This window comes from Convolutriloba macropyga, chromosome 1, assembly GCF_964194025.1.
Source record: "Convolutriloba macropyga chromosome 1, txConMacr16.3, whole genome shotgun sequence".
NCBI classification, from domain to species: Eukaryota; Metazoa; Xenacoelomorpha; order Acoela; family Convolutidae; genus Convolutriloba; species Convolutriloba macropyga.
This window is the reverse complement of record NC_134468.1, coordinates 5,898,317-5,920,650: the sequence shown is the minus strand read 5'-3', so window position 1 is coordinate 5,920,650 and position 22,334 is coordinate 5,898,317. Positions and strand designations below refer to the sequence as shown.

Here is a 22,334-nt window from a genome sequence, read left to right as displayed (position 1 = left end):
TGAAACACTCGCGCGATTCGCAACCAAAATAATATGTACAGAATTAATGCGGCACAAACTACTTAAAAAAACGAATGAACCAGAACCATTATTTTGAATTCAAGGTCTCAACACACCTGGAAGACAATCAGAACACAAAAAACTACATCTTCATTTGAGACAAAAAAAAACAGAACAGAAAACCAGATGACAAAAAACAAATCCAATTTCGAGGGCAAGTACACAAAAAAGATTGAAGAAACTGTACTGTTATCTGGAAAAATTCCTTATGAAAAACCGTTCGAAAAACACCTCAAGAGGACAGAATTCCAATAAAAAAACAGAAAAGCTTCACATCAAATTGTTACAATACGTCAAAAAGCAAAAACCGAATTCACTTGAACCAATTAACTTGTATCATGAGTTGTCTTTACTCATGCTAACAAAGGAAAAAAACATAACCGACTAACGTCGGGCGAATTGCTCTCAAACGACCGGCGAGCGGTTGGCTTCGTCAACAGCTAGCCACGATTTAGTGACCTCAGGCCGCTACCTCTTTATCCTGTTTCTGAATACGAAATTCAAATGAGCCAGACGAAAAATCGGCCTAAAAAATTCCACAAAAGACAAACAGGATAATTGTATTTGCTGCAAATTGCTTTTGAGAGCAATTAACAACGGTTTCCTAAAAGTGCCTGTTAGATCATTTATGATAAAAAAAAACATTTCAACTATAACTCATTGATAATGAGGATCAGAGATGGTGACATTACGCCACATATCAGCAGCTGAAGTGCGGTATCAACAAAAAAAGAGTGAGAGAGAGATAAAACGTTAACGAGAAAGAGAAGGAAAGGAACCCCAACCGAAAGAGAGAGAAGAATACAGGAATATATTCCATGATTGGATTCGACACTGCAACTTCTAGTTTTCCAACCTTGTTAATAAATAAATCATATGGGAAAAAACTGAAAAGGGCAAATTAAAACCATTTTTTGTCTCGAAAGTTCTGTCAAGTAAACCATCTCCGAGACTTGAAAAGTTTTGTTGGCCAGTAATGGAGGACAAAAATCGAAGGACAAAAAATAAGAAAATTGAAAAAATGCAAATTTTCACAAAATCTTGCTGAAATTCAAGACATTATTATCTTAAGAATCATTTATTTATCTCAAGAGAATATCTAGTATCCCTGTTTTAAGCCTGAAATAGTTTCACTGTCTCAAAGATCCATACGCTTGGAACAAAAATTTTGCAAAAATTTGAAAAGTTTAAATTCTATCAAATATTACTAAAACTGGAGTCTTAAAAAATTTTGACCAAAATCCAATTAACTCTAAACACTATTCAGCAGCTTATTGTCAAACTTTGGAGGAGGCCCCAGGGCCTCTTGTGCCGGAAAAATATCAAACACATGAAAAAACTGCAAATATTTTTAAAAATTGCTTATATTCGTGATATTAAAATCTTGAAGAGCATTCCATTACATCTATAAACTATGCGGTAACATATTATCACACCCTAGATGAAATTCCGTGGTTCTTGAGGCTAGAGAAACCTAAAAAATGACAAAAAATTTCAAAATTTTTAAAAAAAACTTGCAAGTTTTATAAAAAAAAATGCTTAAACTTGTGATATTAGGAAGTTGAAAATTATTCCATGACCAACAAAAATTTTTCAGTAACTTATTATCAAACCCCAACGGAGGCTTTTTTGACCCTTAAGTCTCAAAAAATCTGAATAATGACTAAATGTTAAATAATTGGAAAAAAAGTGGCAAAAAATATCAAAAATATGCTAAAAATTCGTGAGGTTTAAATCCTGCATAACATTCCGTTTAAACTAGAAACTATTCAGTAACCTATCTTCAAACCCTAGAGGAGGTTCCTTGGCTCTTAAGACTGAAAAAATCTAAAAACCGACAAAAAATTTCAAAAGAACTTGAAAAAAAAGCAAGTTTTATCAAAAATTTGCTAAAATTTGTGACATTAAAAAGTTGAAAAACTATTCCATGACCGTATAAAATTTGTCAGTAAGTTATTATCAAACCCCTTAGGACGTTTCCTGGTCCCTGGGTTTGGAAAGACCTGAAAAAGGAAAAAATGTCAAACATTTTGAAAAAATTGCACGTTTTGTCAAAAAATTTATAAAATTCGTGATGTTAAAATGTTGAAACCATTCCATTACCATTAGAAACAATGCAGTAACCTATTATCAAACCCTAGAGGAGGTTCCTTGACACCTAGGGTTGATAAAAACAAAAAATATCAAATTTTCAAAAAGCTTGAAAAAATTGCAAAATAGTATAAATTTTGCGTCTTTAGCAAGCGGCTGTTCGTCAGTAGCTAGCCACGGGAGGGGGGGGGGGGGGGGGGGGGGGGGGGGACGAAAAGTCAAAAGCGTCAGACGAAAAATCGGTCAAGCGAAAAATAGCATAAAAAAGACAGGGCTAATATAATTGCTAAACTTCGTTTGAGAGCAATTAAAAATTACTAATTTTGAGATGACACAGGAAAATAATGAAATTGAAAATAAGATTAATTGCTCGGAAACAACGGGCACCAGGTGATTAGATTGTACCTACTTAACCAGAATATTCTGATTTTGACCATTTGAACAACCCCAGTCAAAAAATAATGTATGATTTATAAGAATTTATAAATAATGGATTATGAGATGATTTAAAAATATTTATAAAACATGGATTATCAAATCAAATCAAAAGAAATATATTCGAATTTCCTGCTGAAAAGACCAGATACAATTATAATGGTCCCAAATCTTCCAAAAGATTGAACCTAGCGAGTATTTTGTTAAACGACCCTGAACCCATGTGGTAATAATAATGGGCGTAGATATGACGGGGGAAAACATTCGCCCAGCAGATAAAAGTGCGTGCTTGTCACCAAATCTAGAAACAGAGAACGGCTTGTGAACAGTTCAAGTGCCGGCATGTGTAATCTGTTAGAAGTGCTCTTTGGAATCAATTAAATGGGTATTTTGACAACTTACTAGTCCAACCAAGGCGGATAGTTGACAGCTCCCTAGCTTGATTCCCCCGTCCTCCACCCAAATTAGGAACAGCCCACCCAAAAATGCGTTGAAGCGTGAGAAGTGGTAGCAGTGCGCGAGGTTGGGCGGGGGGGCTCGTTTGCAGTACGGTGGGGGGGGGGGGGTTGACTGCTGCTTAATCTTACATTCCCAATAACACCTTCGCTCTTTTGGCACTATATTCCAAAAAGATTAACTCCAAATTTTCTTTTCTTTTTACTAGTCCTCGCTCAAGTTTTTTGAAATGCGAGGGACATTAGAGAGCTGGTAGAAAAATTATCAAAAAACAAAAATTCCCGTAGTATTGCATAAAATTGAGAGATGATCTGCTTGGGATTAGGGTGTTTCTGATTGTTTAATAACACAGCGGTCATTAGGAGGGCGATAATGCAAACATGCCGCAACTTGAAATAAATTTCCACTCGGAATTTTCAGTCAAAAATTAGACCAAATCAATTCAAGACTTATCAATTATTCATTATTCTTTAAACAAGAAATGACAGTCACGATTAAATAATCAAACTTTGGTAATTCGTAAAAAATAAAACTTGGGAACTTTATTGTAAGAATTACTTTCGAATCGTTCACAAATTGTGCATTTTTCACAATACTGAAAAACTTATTTATCAAGTAATGACCCGCGTTAAATCAAAACCTTTAATTTGTACACACAATTTTACTTTAGTTAATGTTTGAAAAAATCCCCCAGAAATGGATAAGTTGAAGAAATTGATACCTGTAAGTATACACACTAAACTCAGAATTGAATTTTTACACGAATTCGAGAAAAGTAGATTTAAAAGTGCCATAAAGGTCTCACCAGTATAATTGTCTACACTGCCAAACAAGTGAGAAGTTAATAAAGAAGGTTATTGTGCGTAGGCGACAAGCGGAACAAACAATCGGGCGCCCCTGTAGGTAATAAAGGGTGCAATCATACGTAAAAGTCAGAGCCCACTAACTCAATTTTTCCTCGACTAAACAGGAACAAAGACTGTCCGTCCCAATCTATTCAGAACAGAGTAACTCTAAGAATAAATGAACACGATTCCTATGAAAAGACTGCTGTAATTTTTACAACACTTGGTGAAAATTTTCAACACGGCTCTAAGCAAAATAGTTCCCTGCTTAATCACAGAGTCCAGCCCTTTTTACCAATTTACGAAAAGGAAAGATCATTAATTCTGCACACGCATAATAAAACAATTGTGAATGCTGTAAAACGCTTTGGCAAGTTATTAACGAGAAATATGAGGACGAACGGACTAGTGCTATACATAAGAGTGAAAAATTGTCAAGATAGACAACAACTATTACTGTGGACAAATAGGAGGAAACAAACACACTTTGGTATTTGCATTGAATGAACAGATACAGAATTTAGCACATAAACAGTTCAAGTGCACGAACAAGAGTGGAAACCAAGGAAGAGATCCATTTACAACAACAGTAACCACCACCACCACCACTATATCTATCCTCGCTCGAGTCAATAGCACTAATAGCTTGAAGAAACATCAAAAAGAATAGTTAATGAAACAACATACAGTTTTCTTATTACGCTATATAGATTCAACTCCTAAACCAGCAACAACAAAAGTCAAGAGAAATTTGAGGAGAAAATTAATATCCAGTCCAGGCAAATTCAAAAAATTGATGGTAATCCTAACATTGTCGACATTTGGCTTTGATGTTTAGTCACGGAAGGTAGCTGAGTGTCTAGAAGAAGAAACCTTTGATAAACACATGTACGATTAAGTGCTCTTCATTGCAGTCAAGCGCATTTTCACAATAACACAGATAAGAGAAACAGACATGGGATAACAAATGCCGACTTTAATATTCATGCACCCTTTATCAGCATCGGTAGGCTAAGAAAATTTATTAAACGTTCCCAAAACGTTCATGCAGCAAAAGCGACAGTGAAAAATTGACGCAAAATCTATTAATTCGGGAAGTTGACAATTACAGAAAAGGGCCACAAAAATTCAATAGAAAAGGGAAATTTTTGCTATTCGATTTATGAACAACATATTACCCTAATCATGGTCCTGAAGTGACTTTATACTTTCTCCGTTTTCTTTCGTTTATTAAGCACGTAACGTTATAACCGACCTCATGTACTGAAGGAAAGAACTCTTATGCTAGCGTGTCTCGAAATAATCCTTGGAAAAACATGGGCAGTACCATTTTACAGCAAGTTTTTTGATGTCGTTTTCCGAGAAGACATGAGATGAAAAACAAAAAATAGATTAAATCTAAGCTAACAACTTCTATCCTCACACGGAGTTTACGCGCAACCATTTATTACGCGCAGCAAAAACACACTAAAAACTCAAAATAAAGCAAACCACCAGTATAATCTTAAGTAAAAGAAATCCAACTTCAGTACTAAAAGAACAATAGATCTTCTCCTTTACATATTTCTGAGTTATCAAAAAATTAATTTAATATGTTGATATGCAAGATGTCATTGGCAGCATTGGATTTTAATTTTTTTTAGTTTCATTGTAAATCTTCACGCAGTACACAGAAAATTGTGCAGAAAAGTTTATGCTCGCTTTTACTAATATAAGGTCAAGTTCTTTAAATTAATTTATTAATTTTACATAATGGCATTCTTAACTGTAAATTGCCTCTTTACCATATGCATTTTATTCTTCTGTATAGGAGGAAATTAACAATGTTTTTTTTCTAATCAGAATACTGAAAAAACAATAGTGAAATTATTTCTGGATGGTCTAATAACTGAAAAAGAAATCAAAATTATTCCAGCAAAAAAAGAAATGGCGGCAGCTAAAAGTGACCACCAACGTGAGTTCTCTAAGACCTGAAAGAATACGTGTTAGAAATAGAAAGCTACTCAACCTCGTTTTAAAATTCGAACCAGATTTTAACTAAAAATGTGCGAAAACACAAATGAAGTAAGGGTTTTCCAGAATAATTTCCGAGATAAATATTTTATAAACGCAGATATTTTCACTCTACTGATCTACGCCGATTTTTCCCTCCCCCTATTCTCATGATTTAGGTCCCTCATAAATCTTAGAATACTGATACGCGGCATCATTCGAGTAGGACCGTAAGGACCTTTGATGATCTAGCAAGTGGGACGAGTTTCTGTTGTTGTAGCTTAATTAAAGTAACGCTCAAAGTAAACTTGAAAACAATTCCTTAATATGAAAGTCGGGATAGCGCAGCTATTTTAATAACGATGCTTCGATTTCCACCAAAAACTCTGAGCCATTTAATTGCTCGAATTAACATTCAGTGTTAGAGTTAAAAATTGAGATAATTACATACTAATTCCTAACGAACTCCATTGTCAACACAAACTTCTAAAAGACATTTTCAAATTGATAACAAAAATTAAAAAAAAACATTTCTGAATTTCTCACCAATATTATAGTCTCTTGTTGTTGAGCATTCTAGTGAAAACCGTTAAAAATTAAATGATACAATGATACGGCAACAACGATAAAACTAAGGTTAAATAAAAGTTGCGTAGCTGCTCAAAGATATGGCTATAGCGCAGTCTCCACACACACACACACACGCATACTTTAAATGTACTTTAGAATAATAACTTCTGTACATTTCAAATGTATGTTATTTTGGAAGGTATACAAAATTAGTTCAAACTGTTGCAAAATTAAATCAATCAACCAGACAAAAGAAACAGAACAATATTCAAAGGCAAAGAAAAAGTTCGAAGCCAAAAACCAAGTCACCAACAATATTCGCAGAAAAAATATTCAGTTAAAACGGAAGCAAACCCAGCAAATTCTCTGTACTGCATTAAATCATTAATTTTATACAGCATTTGTATAATTTTATACAACAAAAATACCCCCGGTTATGAAGAGGCATTCAATGCATGAAATGTCCAAAAGAAGGTGCCATAATCACAGGCTTTTGAAAACAAGTCCGCTTAAAGATCCAAAATGAAAGAAATTAATAAAAAAACAAAAAAAAAGAAAGAAACTGAGAAATGTGCCCCTTTTGAACTTGAAACGCAATAGTAGGCATTCAAAAACACTGTATGTGAGTATCAAACTGAGAGTGGTGCACACTAATACAGCATCAAAAAATATATATTTCTACGAAAACGAACGAAATTACACGCAAAGCAACTGCACCAACCGGACGAAAAACGGCTAAAAACAGTTATCAATATGCGCTGTGCAGTCAAAAACACAAAGTCAACAAGTCATTGATTGAACACAGCGCATCATCAAAAAACTTCTTCCTCAGACGAAATTGTTTCACACGCCAATTTTACTTTTGCTTTCAGGTGAAAACACCGCCTTAACGAATTGTAACGAAAAAAAAACCTCAAGCAGAGCAATACTACTCTCGGAGACGTGAAAAACCAAGAGAACGCCAATAATAGCCTCAGCTATCGCTTTGCGGCTATTTAAAAATTTTAGACGGAAAAAATTACACATTGAACATTAAAAAGGAAAACAAATACATAATGAGCCGCAAAAAATGACACTAAATAGAATAATTTAAGAAAAAATGGAGAATGAATAAAAAACAATGACCTGAGGCAGAACACTAACAACGATTTGAATAAATTCAGTAAAATCATATACCCAAATATTTAAAAGAAAAACAAAGAAAAGTTCAAAAACTCGTCAATTTAAAGTTGAAAAAATTATGTCAATGGCTTCAATATCAAAATGTTTAGCTGAACTTAAAAGTAGGTAAGTATAAACTTATGTAACAATTTTTTATAATAAGTAGAAAACGACTTAAGTTTGAAACTTATGAGAAAACATTGAAAACCAATAGCAAAAGTAGGAAACATAATTTTGATAGCTATCAGAGAACTCATTTGAACATCCTATTTAAAAAACTTATTCGAACCCAAGCAGATAACGAAAAGTTTTTAATGTTACAGTCCTACAAGTCAAGTGTTTCCTGCTAAACGCTCGGAAACAAAACATTAGTTCTTACAACAAACATTTTCAAATAATTATCGGGCAGCACAACGCTACACAAAACCCTTCTGAAGATTGAGAAAAGCTTTATTAGTAACATACTGAAAAAAAATGCAGAAAAGTTGGTATTAAAAATAAATAAGGCTCGTATTAAAAAAGTTTTTAAGTGCACAAGAGCTAGGGAATTAATTAATTACCGACAGAAATGTGAACGCACATGCGCCATCAACGAGACAACCAACATTAATTTTATGCTATATAGACTTACTGCTCTCAGTCTGTACCGGGTTATCCCGTTTCAAAATCTCAAAGATATCACAGAAAAAGGAGAGCTCATGTTAGCAAGTCCAGACAACTCCAAAATCGACGATAAACAGAGCTTGATTTAAGCTCAAGCGAAATACTCATTTAAGAATCATTAATTCAATTGGAACAAAATTCTAGAAAAATAAAATTAACAAAAATAGCCCTTTCTGATATCTTTAAAGATATCTACACAAGTTGAGAATCCAAAACAATTATTCTTACCACACCGTGTCTAAGATGTCAAAAACTGCTCTCAGAACATGATTTTATGTCTTCTCAGCAGCTTTGGTAATTTGTAAACGTATAGACTAGTAAATCTCTAAGATGACGTTTTGAACAAAATTCCAATCATAATAACTGACATACCAAGGATGTAACGAGCAGAATTAAAATCCAGAAAATACTGTAAAATAACACTGTTTTCTTCAAATGAAACACTAAAGTATAGTGATACGCAAAACACATTCGCAGGTTCCTCCAAGGCACCAAACTTGGCGAGTTTCTATTTGGTGAAAGATATCACGTATGGTAAACGATGAGAACAAAGCTGTGAACAAATTAGGTTGAAGTCTCTGAAAACTGACATCTTATTAAAGTTTGTATAGCCTTTGTCAAATGCAATTTGTCAACTTAGAAGTATCTGATCCATATATTCAATGAATTTGGTCGAATAAAGCATCAGGAACTGATATCAAATGGAGAAGTTAAATAGTAAAAAAAAAACTTAATTCGATATTGACCGAAAAGCTTACAATTATGATAAATTACTTCACGTTCGTCTGTAGGACTGAAACACAACCGACTAGCGTTGGACACATTGCTCTCAAACAACTGGAGCGCGGTTGGCTTCGTCAGTAGCTAGCTTCGGTATAGGGAGGCTAGCTTTAGCTTAATTGATGCGTGGTGAGCGTCGTGGAGGCGAGCGTGCGTCGTTACGGGCCGAATGGGGTGAAGTGGTGGTGGGGGGTGTAAAGTGGGAGGGGAGTCAAATTCTAAGTGGCAGCCCATCACATTAATTTATATCTCTTAAACAGTTTCGGTGAATCGCATGCTTAGAGACTAATAAAATGTAAGGCTCTAAGAAAAACTTAACGCACTCTGGGCTTTACCTGTTTATCCCGTTTTTGAGGACGAAATGGTCCAACAAAAACACGACAGATGAAAAGTGCGCAGTTTCAAAACAGGAGAAAATTGCATAAAAAGAAAAGCAGGACTAATAAAAATGCTACAAATTTTGTTTGAGAGTAATCAGCATTATACAATTACAGATCGCAAAACATCAATTTGAATACTTATTCTAACGATATGTACCATTAATCAACACAAAAAATTAGTAGTAACTGATAATTAAAACAGTACACAAATGAAGCAACCACATATAGCAGAGCAAAGAATAACCAGATTAACCATTGAGCGCGCTCCAATGTGTCATCACACAATTCTCAGAAGACAACGAAATTGAGAAAACGAGTCTGCTGGGAGGAAAAAATCTCCTCTTCAGTATTTCAAAACAGAGATACTTAATGTAAAAGCGACAAAACATCAATTTCGTATCCACATTAAAAGCATCCAATTAACAACTCACATGTTTCGTAATTAACAATAGTTCCATTGTCTGAGAAATAACTGTTTAAGTTCACTTAAATAGAACGAATGACTGAAACTAGCATGTAGACGTAAAATGATTTCACAGCAAATTGTTAAAAAGAAGCAAAAGTAGGTAAAACGAAAAAGATCTTGTTGACAAAAAAGACGCTGCTCGATAAGTCCTGATTTAGAATTCAGCACATTGAAAAAAAATAACAGTTTGTTTTGCTATAATCAAGTGAAACTGAACAGTGAAATTCAAACAAGTGAAATAAAAAAAAACACGATGTCAATTCCTTATTGGACAACCTCAGCTTGTTAAGGAAGAGCATACTACATGCTTTTGAAGCCATTAAAGTCAAAGTGACCACGAGGACAATAACATTGGTACAGTAGCAAATCTAATTAAAATCTCAAAAATGACTAACAATTAATATCTGTACTAATTTAAATTGTTACCATTAAAAGACAACGGAGCTGTCAACAAGAGGAAGAGAGAAGAAATTGCACAAAAAAATTGCCGCCGTTGATTCCCATAACCCTGATTGTGATTGAAAGAACAGAACAAATCTAAAAAGCTTTACAAAAATATTTTTGAAGTGCAAATTTTGAAGTCATTCCATAGTCAGACAAGCTCCTGCTTCTTAATTAGAGGACACACAGGCTAGCATCAATGCCAATTACCATAAAAAATAGCAACTAAGACCTATTAGAACAAGAAGCGGGCATTTAAAATTGAGGTTTATGTGTTATCTTGTTTATTTAGGATTTCGTCTTGAAGACTCCGTTCATTCTAGATTGCCTCGCTGCGCAATTGATGTTTAAAAGCACTTTGAGCAGAATGGGCAGAGAACAAAACTAGCAAAACGAAGTCAAAAAGCATTCACGCCAAACATTGAAAAAGCTGTAATTGACAGTAAAGAAAAACAAACTTTTATTCGAATATAATAGCCCGATGATGAAGATAAAGAGTATTTAAAAAAATTGGAAAGTAGATTTTCAGTCTTTTACAATTTTGGTTTTTGAACTGCTCTAAGCTTCACCTCAAATAATGCCCCACATTTGAACACGAAACGACTGGTTCAACGATAATCAGATCCAGACAAAAAATGCTTGTGCGTGTTGATCAAATCGAAAGATTGCGAAAATACGTATTTAATACACAACAAGCACAGCACTTTATGACCAATGACTAAAACGTAACTGGTCAAAATATCGACAAAAGAACTAAATGCTGTAAAACTTGGCCAAAATTTAGGCCAAATTGACAAAAATGCAGCCAAATTTTGTTCAAAAACTGTTCTCCAAAAAGGAAAGACTCTTTGTGGTTGAGTTTTAGAAAGAAGACAGATTTGATTTATACTAAGTATATGTGTTAGACTAAGATATGCTCAAAAAGTAAAAGTGTCCCACAGGCCTCAAGTTCCCATTTTGTTTTAAATAATGCCAAACAATAAACTTTTTACCAAATAAAAAAGCTAAATGACAACGAGTTAAAAGAAAGCAGAAATCTGGAAAACAGCCACTGTTGACCCCACAAGCCGACATTTGGATTGAAACAGGTCAGGAAAAGGTAGATAAAAAGTAAACGTCAAGATTTAATTTTAATTTTAATTGCCGAAAACATTCTAATTTACCACTGTTTCACTAGGATAGGTAATTATGCTTACGTCAACCTTTCAAATCAAGGACAATGAGCTTTAAAAAATAACAAGATTTCACGAAACAAAGTCTTGCATTCTATTTTTCTTTGCTTAAGGTTGTCGCAACATATTTTTCAACACTAGTTCATCGAGAGAAGTATAAATTATTCATTGAGGGAAAGAAATTACAATCCATTCAGTTGAAATAGTTATTAGAGTAATTCAGTTAATTAATTAGTAAATTCAATTACTTAATTTAAAAAATTTTCTTGTAGAAACTGCCCCAAGAAAAATTCAATAGTCTCTTCCAGCCACGAAATCACCAACGCAGTCAGAGAAAAACAAATGCTCAAACAGAGAAATTTCTAAAAAAAAAAGGCCAAGATTCGACTTAAATTAAACAATTTTCTCAGAAAACAATCATATATTGATATGAAATTGAATGTATTTGTAAAACAAGGAAAAAAACCTGAAACGCAAAAACCGCCAAAAAGATGAAGCAACAGGCACATACCTCTTAATTGGGTCCTTAAATGATATGAACAAAATCTTCCAAATTAAAATCATCAATAGTATTTGATTTTTTTCAAAAAAACAAAATACCTGAACGACACTAAGCAACAAAGATTCAAAGCTGTAAGAGAAAATGGGGGTCAACCAATAAAAGAACCGATCACAATTTTAGTATAAGGTGCGAAAGGAAAGATTCATGAGATCTAAATAAAAAAATATTTTCTCTGTATTTCTATGCTTGTCTTCAATCTTCTCTTTGGAATGCACGGCGACATTTATTTGTGAAAATTTGGAACACTTTATCGGAAAATTATTATCATTTTTCACAACATATTGGAAAATTTTATCATTTTTTCTCATTTCATTATTGATCGTATGTAAATAGCTTTTCTAATTTCCCTAATCTTAACAAGTCATTAATTTGACCAAAGAAATATGCCGAAAAATATCAACGTGTTTATAGAAGAGCAAATTTTTTCACAGCCTTTTTTGATGTCTCCAAAACTTTTAATTCAATTAAAGAGTTCTGTGCACTGTCTTATTTATTTATTTTGTGTAGTGTCTTAATTTAGTTTTGATTAAAACATCAAAGATTTCAACGAGTCAAAGACCTTCAAAAAAAGATTCAACTAAAGTATTTAAACTCCAACAACTTTCATTGAAATTATTAGCTTGTTGCCTTAATATTTCAATGCATTTCTTTATTAACCTGAAATCAAAAATTGACGACGCTAAAGAAATATTAACACATGATGGATAAAAGCTATTGTCGCGTGGCGTTAAAGATCATTGAGAATTTTTGCTTTCTTGTCACAGGCCGTAGAGTTGATTTCTTTTCACGTTGGTTGGGAATAAAAAGCAAGATATCAAGACTTTTTCTAAAAATAATTTCAGTTATAAGTAGGCCAGGCCAGACTCATTGTCGTTAAAAATAAAACTTTCAAACTTTTTTTTGATCACTGGTCAAATCCTGGTATTAATAGCGTTGAAATTCTAAAGCAGTATTTTTTATAGTGGGGCTAGTTTCCCAAATTGCGCAGTCCCTAACGAGCAAAAAAAGAAGCGAAAAGACTTTAATAATTTTCTAAACTAATGATGTTCATTCGATTTTTCCCCTAACTAACTTCAAATTTTTGTTTTGTAAACTTATCCAAGACGGCCGAGCTTCATTTTCCTTCCTTTTCGAATTAAGTGTAACTTCAATATTGAGTGCTATTGATTTGATGTCCTTCATCGATTTTCAGCTTATAGCATGCTTAATTATCAAAGAAGAACCAGTTTCTATTTTGAAAAATGAACGATCAATAGTAATTAATCTTTTCGCAACAAAGTTAACAGCTGATAGTTATGAAATATTTTCATAGCACTCAACACTTCTACAGCAACTGCCTCTATTTCTCTATTTGCTTATGATAATTCGAATAAACCCCTACATTACGTCGCCAATCCTAGATTTTGAGAAAGCAAATTTGCTTGCTAATGTCAGCATTGTCCGCTCCCCATGTTTTTGGCGGACAACAGTGACAGTGAGGTAATACATTGCAAGTTTATTAAAATTGGGAATATTTGCCACTGATGTCCGCGATTGCGAAATTTGATGACACGCGAGAATTCAGAACATAGTGTTGGCAAACAAAAAAATCCTGTAAAACTACCGTCTCAGACTCAAAATTGGAAGGGGGTAGGTGGGAGCTGTTGGAGGCAATTTAGTGGTATAATACCCCGCGTTTAAAAGCACCCGGAGCACAGTAAATTTTAATGCCCAAAGTTGAGAGCGCAGGAGGTGATAGGTGAGAGGAGGGGCAGGCAGAGGCGAGAAATGTAGAAAGGTGCCGGACAGGCGTGGGAGGAAAACATGGACTGCAACTAATAACGTTTCAAAGCTCTCAAGCAGTCCCTTGAATTTGACTAGAGGGTACGAACTTACTGTAAATAAGTACTGAACTAGCAGTCATGAACAAAGTTCAAGCCATGAAGAAACTTGCTTCAGTTACTAAAAAAATTCTCTTGAATCAAAGATCAGTGCTTACTTAAAGCTGAAACCAAAACAAGAAAGCCCAAAAGAAAAGGTAGGTGGCGGGGCTGGACGGGGTGGTTAGACGGCAGAGAGGGTTGATAGAAAAAAAGATCCAACATTTTTTTCAAAACCATCTCAACATGTTCTTTTCACTTTGAATATTACTCACCAGGTAAATTCACAATTCAATTGAACTAAAGCAATTGAAAGACATTTTTCGGAACGATATAAGTCAAACTCAAACAACTGAACAAACTCAACATGTTAAAAAACAAGAGATCTATAGAAAATCAATGCTCATATTCGGTTCGTAAAAACCTCTATGACTACAATAATTGCTTAAAACTTCGTTCGAGAGCAATTAATAAGACAGACAAAATATCATAAAACGAACATACAAATACAACAAAACAAAAAATTGACATGAGAAGCCAAACAGACTTCTTGACTTAACTGTCGGATCAGCTATACTTCCTTTCGTCATAATTACACCTTGTATTACAAACACCTTCGTGATCTAATCGCAGCTATAATTTCCTTTTTTTTTGTTTTTCATTGTGTGCACCTTCCATTAGAAATACTGATTAACTCTTGTTATATAATCTAACCTTGAATTACTATGCACGCATGATTGCTGTACGTATGAATATCTATCTACAAAAGTTAAGACTAAAAAATAGAATTGATGAGAATCATTGCAACTTTGCTTTCAACTAATTTATCTAATTTTACAAACAAATATTTCCCATAAAATCTCGATTATATCTGGAAATTAAAACTCGGAACAGTTTCGTTTCCTTCCGCTCAAACCTTTATAAGAACAAACAGTTATAATGACTAATCCCGCCTCATATTAGGATTATGAAAATAAAACCGAAACAAGCTTATGAAAACAAAAATTTTGTTCACAAGGGGAAAAGGAAAACGTTCCGAAATATCATTTAAGAGGTCAATGACCTCATATACCTTTGGACTCATTACCATTTTTATAAAGCGCACCAGCGTCATACTGTAACTGTTTACAATTGGGCGGAACATTCGAGGACAATCTTCGTTTCTCGAACTTCGAGGCAACCTTAATCAAAAGCTTCTCGATATTCTTTACAAAAGCACCGTTAATAAGCAACTCAAATTTATCTGATGAGTAAAGATGACAAGGCATTCCAAACACCATTTTGGTTTTGTATTCGGCTGTTTTCTGCATTATGTTCTCAACCAGAGCCCACAACTCGACTAAGTCACTGCCGGGCAAATTTGAGTCACTGTGGCCGCAACAGAGGCGGATTCGCTCAAATACTTGTGCTTTGAGGTACTGCAGCAGAAGGTAAAGGGACTCTACGTAGTGGTTGAAGTTGGAGTGAGGCAGGTTCAGCAGAATGGAGGAAAATGGGTAGACAAAATCTCCGGAGAAAAATAGGTTTGCTCCTGGGTAGTACAGTCCAATACTGTCAGGGGTGTGTCCAGGTATGTGCAGCACCTAAGCATTACTGCTTCAATAACTTAAGTTCATTTTATTTGCTGCAAAAATCTAGAAGAACGTTGAAACGATGCATGTTTGCACTTTTCTGCTTTCTGTTACTTTGAATATTGAGCCAAAAGAAAACAGCGTTTTCCACATCAGGTAGCTCATTATTAATTAATTCTCAATTTGCATTACTCACTGAGCGCCATATACATATACCCCCCCCCCCCCCCGATAAACCTCCATTGCGATTAAGAAAGGCAAACTTTCTGCAGGTTATATGACCTTTTACCCAATTCCACTTTACCTAATGCCATTTACCCAATAAAAACTTACCCAATACTCTTTGATCTTTTCGTACAATTATCCGATTACAAATTAGCAGACGCTATTATAAGGATGACTTAAAATATTTATGTGGACAATATAATCCCATGTTCGGTTGTGATAGTTTCATATCAAGTCCCACGGGCCATTTTTTTATATAGTCGGCTACATAGTTGTTCTGGTAAATAGGGTAAGTTGGCATTGGCTAAAGTGGCAGGTTGGCCAAAAAGGCATTGGGTAAAATGCAATTGGGTAAATTGTACTGACAGCCTTTCTGCACTATTTAACTGGGAATGGGAAAATTTAACTAATAAAAGCAACTTAAGAGAATCAAAATGGAGCATAAATCGAGAATGACAACCTTAAGAATTTCATTGTGTTCGCCCGGTACCAACTGAATTATTTCCCCATTCTCAAGCCATCTTGTCACCTCATACGGGTTAGAATGGGCACCCACGGCTGCACTCAAACAAGTCTCTGGAAAATTTGTCGTATAATCAGTATCACCATCGCCAGCACACAGATCCACACACTTTTCATGTTTTGGTCCACCTGCAATAACATGAGAAATTTTTCATGTTGTGGTCCACCCACATGAGAAAGAATGAATGGGTGAAAAATGCAATATTCATATATAAATGAATGAACACGACCTTGCAGAACTTAACTAACCCTAAACTCTCAGAGAAAAAGAACTTTTTAATGAATAAACCTTGAGAAGTAAAAACCTTTTTTTACGTAACCAAAGAATTTCATGATTTCTTACGTCATTTTGATTATAGCTTGCCTCGGGGCAGGAGGTGTAAATTACGTCCTTAAGGGTGAAGTCAGTAATTTAGGGCTTATTACAGAAATATAATAACTAAAATGATTTTTACGTTGAGCATTCAACTGCCACCATTTAGTTCAGTGGCTTAAAAATAGATAGTGCTTAGCTACTTAGACCAGGCAAAGTTAAAGGACGGAAAAGTCCAGCATTCAACAAAAATTTGGCATTAAAAGGAGACTCATGAGTTGTATTTGCTAAATACTCCGTTTTGGTATGAATAAAATATTACCTTTGGGGGAGAAAAGATAATTGCCACCAATGTGATCAAAATGGTTGTGTGTGTTGATAACTAAATAAGGCATTGTTGCAAATCTCTCGTCTTCAATATCTCCAGATAGAAGATATTCCAGTAGGTTAGAAGTGTTAACTCCAGTGTCGATGAGTACGTTGAATTTGGTCGCTGCGATTATATACATAATTGGGTTCTCCATAAAACGGTCATTCTCCACCACCCGCCACACATTTTTCTGCAACTGGGTCGGGACGAACACCAACTCTGGCATACCCAAACCTAATCTGGAATGTTTCCGCTTCATTATTAAAGAGCAAAACAGCAGCAAATCTAAAGCCGATAACTTGTTAAAATGATAAAGAGATTAGATTAATCAAATAGTTAAGTTTACGAGAGAACGAACAATTGTACTTTGGTTACACATCCCACGAATGTTTAAAGCTTTATACGAGTGTATATGGTAAATTAACAACCCACAGCCGGTACAAATAAGAGGCTAATTGGTGCAAATATACCATAGTCAGCTATGAACCTAGGAAACCCAAATTAAGGCTTGGCTTCATACCAGTTTATAAATACGAATCCCAAACATGCAGTATCAAAGGACAGCGTCAGACACCGTAACTGCTACAAAACCCATTTCTCTTCGATAACAATCTAAGATTTGACATTTTGAATGTAAATTTGACAATTGCAATGCTATATACATATTAGTCAATTACATAATCAACTTTATACAACCTATATACAAAATTGTACAGAATCTAATCAATCCTAAGTTAGCGATATGGCTCGGCAATGAGTTTATTAAGATGTATTTACAGAATAGAAATTTGATCTAAAGATGAGATTGCTGATGATACTACTTTGAAAGCCCAAATTAATCGCAATTACACGATATAGATGTACAGTTAATAATTCATGTGCACGACTGCTGATGTTGGTCTTGTATTAGGGTGTGGTTTTTGCCCGCCGCCATTCTGGACTTCGACCGCAACCTGTTTGTTCAGGTTAACCATAGCTTCATGGTCACAGTAGTATTCCTCCTGCTTCAACTGCTTGTAAATTCTAGTGGCAGCTGCATTGCTTCCTTGTTGCAAACGTGCACTCGACTGAAAAAAAAAGACAGCAAATAAGCCAGTCTAAATATATCATATGAAAAACTGATCATTAACCTCACTGTTAAAAGGAAATTATAGCAGAAATTATAAAATCACTGTTATAAACCATCTAATGATCGCTAACGTAACCCTAGATTGCGGTCAACAGGCGTACACTAACCTGTTGAGACCCTCAGCTCAAACTGCTTTTGCAACCAGGGTCAAAATAGATCCTCAAGCAACCGAAATTCCAATTTCAAACTCTCAATTTACTTTCAAATTAAACTAATATCTTTAAAGTAACGGAACTTTATAATAGACTAGTTCGGGTGACCTCTATTCAATTTCAAAAGAGTTCACAATCTAGATTTAATAATTGATAACCAAAATCACTTTTTCGAGAGATTAAGTCAAGTATGATCACAAAACTTGCAACACAATTAACTTCAAAGACAAAGATGTCACGCACTCAATTTCAGTTGCTGGGTGGTAGAGGTAAGCAAAAATGCCAATTTTCGCAGGTACAACAAAAAAGACGCTGACAATGAATTGAAAAACAGCCAAGATTTCCAGAAAAGAAGCAGTAATAGCAAAGACTGCCAAAAACTAGCAAGTTAAAACCTCCAAAATGTTAAACTCAATGATGAAATCAGAACAGAAAAGCAATGGAGCCAAAAAACGCATAAAAACTATCACAGAATAACGAATTGCTTCAAAATCTCAATTAAAGCAAAAAGTGGGGATCACGGCAAAATAGAGGAGAAACTTGCTATTTGTCTTGGCGTTCATATCGAAATCAGGAAAACAGTATGGACACTCAGCGTTTTTTTTCGTTTAAATTTTGTGAACAATTAAAAATCTTAAAGTGCTTCCAAACAGAGTATCTTTCATAAGCTCCAACACTCTAAGATTCCCAAATCAAAACCAACGTGAGCCAAAAAAGGCTAGGAAAAACACGGAACAACATTGCATATGCCAGAGACAATGCTGTATTTTGAAATAAAGCATAAACCGACTACCGCCAGACGAAATGATCCCAAAAGACAGGCGGAGGCACTTTAATTTTTAGAGGGAGTAGCTTTGAAGTAATTCATCGTTGCAAAAATGCTGACACCAGAGGGGTTCTAACTCTCAACTTCTAGAATAACAATCTGACATCCTAATGACTAAGCTACAAATGCTTTGATTCTCTTTCGCTCACAATCGCTTTTATATTACCAACAAACTATTTCATAATGAGATCAACATAACTCACTCAAAATGAAGAACTCAAGCGTGGAAAAGTCACCCAGGAAGTCGAAATACGTTTCAGAAAAAAGTGCATAAACTGTTTAACGAAATGTTTGCATAAAAAAAAGACACGTTTACAATAATTGCCTAAAAACCTTGTTCGAGAGCAATTAATAAAACATAACCGACTAACGTCGGGCGAATTGCTCTCAAACGACCGGCGAGCAGTTGGCTTCGTCAGTAGCTAGCCACTTGGCAACAGCGCGGTGGGGGGTGGAGTTAATAGCGGGGTTGGGGGGGGGGGTCAACAGGGGGGGGGGGGGGGGGGCTCTCAACCTCTAAGAACCGCCCCCTTCACACCATAAGTATATGTCTCCAAAACAGTTTGAGCTGAAAGGCTCTAAGAGCACTTAATGCCCGCTGGGCGCTACCTCTTTATCCCGTTTTTGAGGACGGAAAGTCAAAAGCGTCAGACGAAAAATCGGTCAAGCGAAAAATTGCATTAAAAAGACCGACAGGACTAACATAATTGCTACAAACTTCGTTTGAGAGCAATTAAACATGAACGGACTAATGTCGGAAGAATTGCTCTCGAACGACAGGCGGGTGGAAAAAAATTTTGACTACGCCAGGATTCGAGCCATTAACATCCCGATCCCTAATCTGCAGCACTTCCCACTCGGCTATCAGTCCCCTTTTATTGCTATGCTGCAACCGTTTTAATATTAGCAACAAGCTTTACATCGGAGTGAGAGCAATAGAGATCACTCAAAAATGAAAAACGAAAGCGTGAAAAAGTCACTTGAGAGGAATGCTCTAGAAGAAAAGCGCAAAAACGGTCTAGCAAAAACTTTGCATAAAAAGACCAACACTTTTACAATAATTGCTATCAACTTCCTTAAAGAGCAATTAATAAAATGATAAAGAGGGAAAGTCCAACAACTAATACACATAGGACAAGACAAAAACGTGAGATCTACTGAATGTCGCGCATTCTCACACAGTCTTGGTCATAAATGGAAGGCGGGCAGAGTCATTTGCGTTTGTAACTACCGGGCAAAATTGTTACGTACGTTTTTCTATATACTTGGCGAGATAAAAAAAATTTATCATTATTGGTTTATGACCGGAATATGATGAGCTGTTTCGATCCAGTAGCATTACATTTTTAAGGAGAAACCGTTTTTGCGACCGATCAACTTGTTCTAATTTTATTGATTCAGTCCAATTGATTCATTCCACAGAAAATGTGACAGCAGTAGTGGATACGTGAAAGGCAGATCAAAATTTCATTTTTGGGTAAACTTTTACCGATAGCTTTGCTTGAAGTCTACATTCCATTTCTGAACAAATGCCATTGTCAATTTGCATTTTAAACGCTGAATGCCTGGCGCTAGATCATTTACTGCAGACATATTAAATTACCGTTTTTGGTCGCTGAATGCTTGCTGCCGCAGAGACAGCAGACAAAGGTCTGGACAAGTTAGTCACTCTACCGGAAGTCACTCGACTGCTCTCATAGTTGCCTTCACTTGTCAGTGGACGAACAAAACTAGAGTACCCCGAACTCAGAGGTCGCTGTCTTCCTGATGTACCGGCACTCTTCACTCTTTGAGACAAGCCGATATTCACTCCATATGTTGAAACGACTGATGCTGAAACGGAAAAGGATCTTCATCATGACCAAATTTTGAACATTCAACTTTTCCTGTCGGGGAAGCCAAGCAATCGGTTGGCGAAAACTGAGTAACTATTGGAAGGGTTAGCGGAGTTTCTAAAGGCACGATCTTGTTGGTAACATTTGCACTAACAACGCAATGACAAAACTAACAACGCAATGACAAAAATTTATTCCTGATGCTAAATTTGTTCTTGATATAATGGAAATCAGTGATATAATGATATATTGAGATAAATTGAAATTTAAAGCAAAGATTCTGATCATCAAAAAGCGTTCAAGACAAAATTTAACTACAAAGATGAGATAGGAATAGTTTCCCTAGTACTCTTTCTGAAATTCGCATTATTAAGTATTGCGTAATTGGTATCGAGCAAATTGTCGCGGTACCGTTTTCCACTTCAAAAATAAAACTCACAATAATTAACACTAGCAAAAATGATGTCCATTTTCACGGGAAAGCTTCTCAGGCGCATAAAACATCCAAAATTGAGTTACATACAGTAGTACCAGTATAAGCCCACGGAAAACATGATCAAGTAATGAATCTATATGAAGTGTTAATTTATCTCTAAGATACAATCTAACACTGTTGATGTTAAATAATTAGGTGAACAGGGATAACTAGTATGTGATATGAACTTACGTCCTCGCAGAAAGCGAACACTTTTCGTGGCTTCAAAATAAAGAGAGCAAATCAAGCAAGGCCATAATTAGTCATACTTTCTCAGATCTCGCTAAAAACTCAAGAGCTTCACTTATGAATCCTTCAATTACACAACTATCAGACAGCTGGATTAGAGCCGGAAAATGCATTCTCTAAATTAACAATATCAGCATACCATCGAAAATGAATTTTGCTTAACAAAATTTAATTTAAGTTTTGGGATTTTTGAAACAAGCACATCATTGACTATCAACTAGGAGCTGCATCCTCCACAACTTCCGTTTACGGTACTTCCGTTTAAGTCACATTTCTGAGCACACCACGTCGCCCACGCTTAAAAAAGCCGGCAAATAGCCGAATACTGCGACCAAGATCGCCAAGATAAGATTCATTCAATTTAAAACGTATCTAACGCACTGCCGAGATTAACAATAGTCGAAAAAAATGTCGTGATAAAATTTATCGCCTTTTCATTCGAAACAAAAAACAGCAGAACAATTTTTGAATTAAAATTTTAAAAAAATGTCATTAACTAAGCAACAAATTAGACCTAGAAAAGACCAGGAATGGATTTGGAGATCAGTTTAGAAACAAAAACGAAACAAAAGTGTAATATTGTACATACACAAATAAACCAATTTTGAGAAAATAGAGTTTTGCTTCTGTTGTTTTTCTTACAAATTTCCATCTCCCAGGTAACTGTTTTGGGAATCAGTTGTCGCCTATAGTATCCGAATCTATTTTCGTATCAAAAACTAATCACGCAAACG

General features: G+C 35.2%; 3 protein-coding genes across 7 annotated transcripts in view; all 3 read right to left on the bottom strand.

The window, feature by feature from the left end:
• The window catches only part of LOC142358758 (N-acetylgalactosaminyltransferase 7-like), a 50,048-nt gene extending 46,106 nt beyond the window's left edge, over positions 1-3,942 (bottom strand). Inside the window, exon 1 of one of the 2 annotated variants that reach the window (XM_075410332.1) lies at positions 3,848-3,942. The gene's annotated coding sequence lies outside the window, so the exon portion shown is untranslated. The remainder of the gene's footprint in view (positions 1-3,847) is intronic. The other variant, XM_075410341.1, reaches the window with a different exon arrangement.
• Positions 3,943-14,702: 10,760 nt separating this feature from the next.
• On the bottom strand, positions 14,703-17,310 carry LOC142358753 (acyl-coenzyme A thioesterase MBLAC2-like). Its single transcript, XM_075410318.1, has 3 exons — positions 16,887-17,310; positions 16,190-16,380; positions 14,703-15,516 (listed from the first exon to the last, which is right to left on the bottom strand). Exons 1-3 carry the CDS (start codon positions 17,191-17,193, stop codon positions 14,998-15,000), a joined length of 1,017 nt encoding a protein of 338 aa, XP_075266433.1. The 5' UTR covers positions 17,194-17,310; the 3' UTR covers positions 14,703-14,997.
• A 242-nt stretch (positions 17,311-17,552) lies between these two features.
• LOC142358733 (coiled-coil domain-containing protein 162-like) overlaps positions 17,553-22,334 on the bottom strand; it is a 55,539-nt gene continuing 50,757 nt past the window's right edge. For 3 of the 4 annotated variants that reach the window (XM_075410280.1, XM_075410288.1, XM_075410297.1), the window contains 3 exons: positions 21,544-21,573; positions 20,645-20,874; positions 17,553-18,001 (listed from right to left, as the gene is read on the bottom strand). In XM_075410280.1, the coding sequence (XP_075266395.1) occupies positions 17,801-18,001; positions 20,645-20,874; positions 21,544-21,573 (461 nt within the window). In that variant the 3' untranslated portion in view covers positions 17,553-17,800. The remainder of the gene's footprint in view (positions 18,002-20,644; positions 20,875-21,543; positions 21,574-22,334) is intronic. The other variant, XM_075410306.1, reaches the window with a different exon arrangement.